The 4017-nt window shown below is 42.6% G+C and overlaps 1 protein-coding gene across 2 annotated transcripts; it reads right to left on the reverse strand.

Annotated features, from left to right (window-relative positions):
* Positions 1–331: 331 nt before the first annotated feature.
* Positions 332–3523, reverse strand: LOC113527613 (cytochrome P450 26A1). Of its 2 annotated transcripts, none has more exons than XM_026915599.3 (7): positions 2926–3523; positions 2599–2823; positions 1817–2098; positions 1568–1723; positions 1332–1466; positions 1093–1245; positions 332–962 (listed from the first exon to the last, which is right to left on the reverse strand). In XM_026915599.3, exons 1-7 carry the CDS (start codon positions 3112–3114, stop codon positions 624–626), a joined length of 1479 nt encoding a protein of 492 aa, XP_026771400.1. In that variant the 5' UTR covers positions 3115–3523; the 3' UTR covers positions 332–623. The 2 variants fall into 2 exon arrangements, with proteins under 2 accessions (XP_026771400.1, XP_026771399.1); XM_026915598.3 differs by having other exon boundaries at positions 335–962; positions 1093–1248; positions 2926–3519.
* Between the last annotated feature and the right edge of the window lie 494 nt (positions 3524–4017).

Here is a 4017-nt window from a genome sequence, read left to right on the forward strand (position 1 = left end):
ATTGGTCTGGGTTTGGACTGATGACTGTTACTGTGGTGCTCCACAGGCATGTGGAGACTCAGATTTGAATTGGTATGTTGGTCAGAGAAACCTATTTATATCAAAAGATATATGGGTGCTTTTATATTTGACTAATATTCAGCCTTGTTTCAATGAGGCAAAAAGCTTGTACATGACTTCCTCAGAAGAACAGGAAGCCTCTATGTGTGATCTACCACAATCAAACTTGGTATTGTACTTTTATTTTTGTTTCTCACCATAAATCTGTGTGTTTATGTATTTGCAAAACAGTTCTCAAAGGTTCTCGTTTTTTTTCAATAATATCATTGTTTTATTAAATAAAGCTCATACATCAAATCATAAATTTAAATTAAGTTGCATTCAGTAGAACACACTATATGTATATATATATCTATATATATAAAACTACATTACAAATATACATCATATACCTCAAAGAAATACAGTGATTCATAAAAAGAGTAGTGCCCTTAGTTAAAGAATGGAATTATATACAGATTTGATATAAAGTATCATACATTACATTTCATCAACAAAATTAAAATATATACATGTATATCTGTACAATTCCCATGCCAACAGTTCATGCCTGATTTAATGCGCTAATTACTGACGTAACGGCAGAACTTTGTGGGAAGATTGTCCACAGGATACACAGTTGGACCCGTTTTCATTGTCGGGGGTCCGTTCAAAAGTGTCCAGTTGCAGTGCTGTGTTAACTCGACTAAAAATATCTTGAGTAGCATTTTGGCAAACTCCTTTCCCACACACATCCTGGCTCCTCCTCCAAAGGGGATGTAGTTAAACCTGGAACTGTCTTCCAAGCCTTTAGCCATGAATCTCTCTGGCTGGAATTCCTCTTTGTGTGGGAAGATATCTGCAACATCATGGGTATCACATATGCTGTAAATGACATTCCAGCCTTTGGGAATCTGGTAGCCCTGGAAAACAAAGAGGAAATTATTATTATTATTATTGCCTTTGTGTCCATCATGTCTCATATGAAATGTGTACTGCATTTTTGATAATGTACTTTTAATGAATCTAGCATCTTAAGTAAGATCTACTTACATTGAGTTCGAAGGTTTTAAGTGCAACACGGAATCCCCCAGGCACAGGTGGATTAATTCGGAGGGTTTCCTTTATGACACAGCCAGTGTACTTGAGATGTTCCAGCAGCTCCATATTAAGAGCTCTTTCAGGCAAATACATGCTTGAAACCTCCTGCTGTGAAAAAAAATACCCTCATTAGCATCCAGCAAATGTCTCACAATAAATTCAACTGTCGTCTACAAACTTAACGACCTTACCTTCTCTTCGAGCTCCTCTCGGATTCGCTGAATCACCTCTGGATTCAGTCCCAAGAACATCACCAGAGAAGTTGCTGTACTGGCGGTAGTCTCGTGACCGCCAAAGAGAAGTTCAGTTGCTGCCTCCTTCATCGCCTGAGATGAGGAAAGAAGATTTGTTGATCAAGCTAATTTTAGACAGATCTTAATATACCGCCTTGTGACACTAAAACACAATGTGAAAATGTTTTAGGTACCTGCATGCTGAGTGGCTCATCACTTCTCCTGCTATTTTCAATCAACTGCTGAAGAGCATCCTTGTACTTGGGCTCATTCTCATTGTCACCATCTTGGATTTTCTTCCTGATGTTCTCCTCAATTTTTGCATGAATAAAATTTCGTGCTTTGAGGCCCTGTTAAATGAATCAGAATCAGATTTTTTGTAAAGAGAATTGATTTTAAGCATTATAGCATTTTTGTGTACTTATTGTGTTTCACTTATTTACCCGATATAAGCCGCTGAATGGGACGTCAATTGGGAGAGAGAAGAGGTTCTTGATCATTTCCTCAAAAGCCTCCACAAGCTCTTGCTCGTCCCTCTTGATCTGCTCGGGTTCAAAGCCCAGAAGGATTCTCATGGCGATGCGGAACATGAGGCGCTTCATCTCTGGGTACACGAGCACAGGTGCATCACGCTCCATCCAGTCACTGACTGCGCACCGCACCTCCTCCTGGATCAGCGGGATGTAGTGCTCCAGAGCATCCCGAGAGAAAGCCTTCAGGATCGCCTGCAACACACACACACACACACACACACACACACACAATGTTCAGATACACAGTTTAAGATTGATTGTGTAAACCAGAGCAGAATCAGGGTTGCCAGGTTGGACAGATCTTTTGCAGGAGTGTAAACAGTTAAGAGTGCACTGTTTACACACTGTCCTCTATTTCACCCAAGGACATTTTAATTCTAAATCAAATTTAATCAAGAATTTAATTTAATTTAATTCTAATCTGCTAAGAGAACTAAGCAAGTTGGCACAACTTTTATTTGGACACATGATATTGCAGCTTAAGGCTGCGTCTCAAACCGCATACTGTCACACTAAAAAGCGCGTCACGTTAACACGCCACATTTAGTGACTTACTATTTAGTCGCACTATATAGTGCACTAGAATTCGCTTTAGGACAAACACATTACAAACCCGCGACTGTTGATGACGTGCTGCGTGGATAGCGTTTAGTGCGCCAGGACGCGGATTAGGACGCACCCCGTGTGCTTACCTTTTTCTTGTTTCGGTGCAGAGACCCGTGCACGTTGGAGAGCGTGTCTGAGCCGAGGATGGTTCTGACAGAGGCGGGCCACTGCACAGCGACCAGCTTGTGCTCCCCGAGCAGGATCTGGCGCACGTTCTCAGCGCCCATGACGCGCACCGTGGGGTTCCCGAAGAGGTGCGTTTTGTAGATGAAGCCATACTTTTGACGCTTCATGCGCAGAAACTTTCTCCTCTGTGAAGTAAAGGAACACATGTTGATCATCAGATATAGAATCGCGTTTAAAAACAACTCGAATTCAAAAGAAAACCATGATCTCGCGGAGCCTCGCGTTACCTGGAGGATGAGCTGCAGCGTCTCTCCAATGAAAGGCAGACCCATGGTGCCCGGGGGAAGGGGGCTCGTGCAGCTCGGGTCGAGTCCTCGGATCACCAAAACCTGCCACAGCTTCACCGCGGCTAACAGCAGCAGCACGGGAAGCACGACCGTACACAGCAACGTTACCAACAAAGTGTACAGACCCATGACGCGCACCTTTTTAAAAAACAACCGAGGAACAGCAGCGCATGCACAGGTCTTCTCTCGTGTCTGACTCTCTCTGGGTTACATGCAGCCTTTTATACACATTCCCTCCTGTCTCGGCCTCCTCGTTACCTTGGGTCAGATAAATTAGTTCACACAAAGTTCATCTTTAATTGTGGTGTCATCTCGCCCCGCCCACGAACCCAGAAAAGCCGCTCCGACAACTCGCAGCCATTTGTTATGAAGGCGCATTTTAATACCACCTCCCGTAGAAGCGGGACAATCCGAGGATTTAACTTTGAAAAGGTGTTAATTCCTCAGCACAAAGGAAAGCGTCCACGGGTTGCTTTTGTTCCCGATATTCCGGAGTTTACACTCATTACTCGGGCTCGGGTGCCATGCAGAAATGCCAGGGAGAGGCTTCATTCAGCAGATTACGCATTTCAACGCGTTCAGCTCCTGCTAAAAGTCTCTCTTCCATCTTTCATGGGTGCTACATACACACACACACACACACACACACACTTTATAGGTACAGAAACTTTACTGATGTTCCAGAGAAAAAATATTGGTGCACATGAAACATGGAATGCATGCATAATTTTATTTCATTTCATTTTTTTTTATAAAAAAAAGGCACACCATTGCGCGCAATTGCGCACACACACATTGCAAACATTGCAGTACTGAAAGACCACCAGGGTGAATAACATCAGGTATTATGAGGACAGTCTGAATGAAGTGGTTATATGTGCAAGGTGAAAACAGACAGTGGTATTAAATAAATTACTTGTTGGTGTGTGATCCATGCGCATTGCCTAACCTGGATTCATGTATAAATAAGTATATGAATGAATGAATAAAAAGAATGGAATCTGGACGTCTTAAACAGAAGACAATCAGGTA

This window comes from Pangasianodon hypophthalmus, chromosome 12 (assembly GCF_027358585.1).
Source record: "Pangasianodon hypophthalmus isolate fPanHyp1 chromosome 12, fPanHyp1.pri, whole genome shotgun sequence".
NCBI classification, from domain to species: Eukaryota; Metazoa; Chordata; class Actinopteri; order Siluriformes; family Pangasiidae; genus Pangasianodon; species Pangasianodon hypophthalmus.

Bases quoted from the DNA above. Each gene is read 5' to 3' on its own strand.
- LOC113527613 (XM_026915598.3), bottom strand. From the start codon at position 3,114: ATGGGTCTGTACACTTTGTTGGTAACGTTGCTGTGTACGGTCGTGCTT. The intron at 2,099-2,598 runs GTAAGCACACGG...TGTGTGTTGCAG, and splicing joins TGCACCGAAACAAGAAAAAG to GCGATCCTGAAGGCTTTCTC. The intron at 963-1,092 runs GTAAGTAGATCT...TTTGTTTTCCAG, and splicing joins TTAAAACCTTCGAACTCAAT to GGCTACCAGATTCCCAAAGG.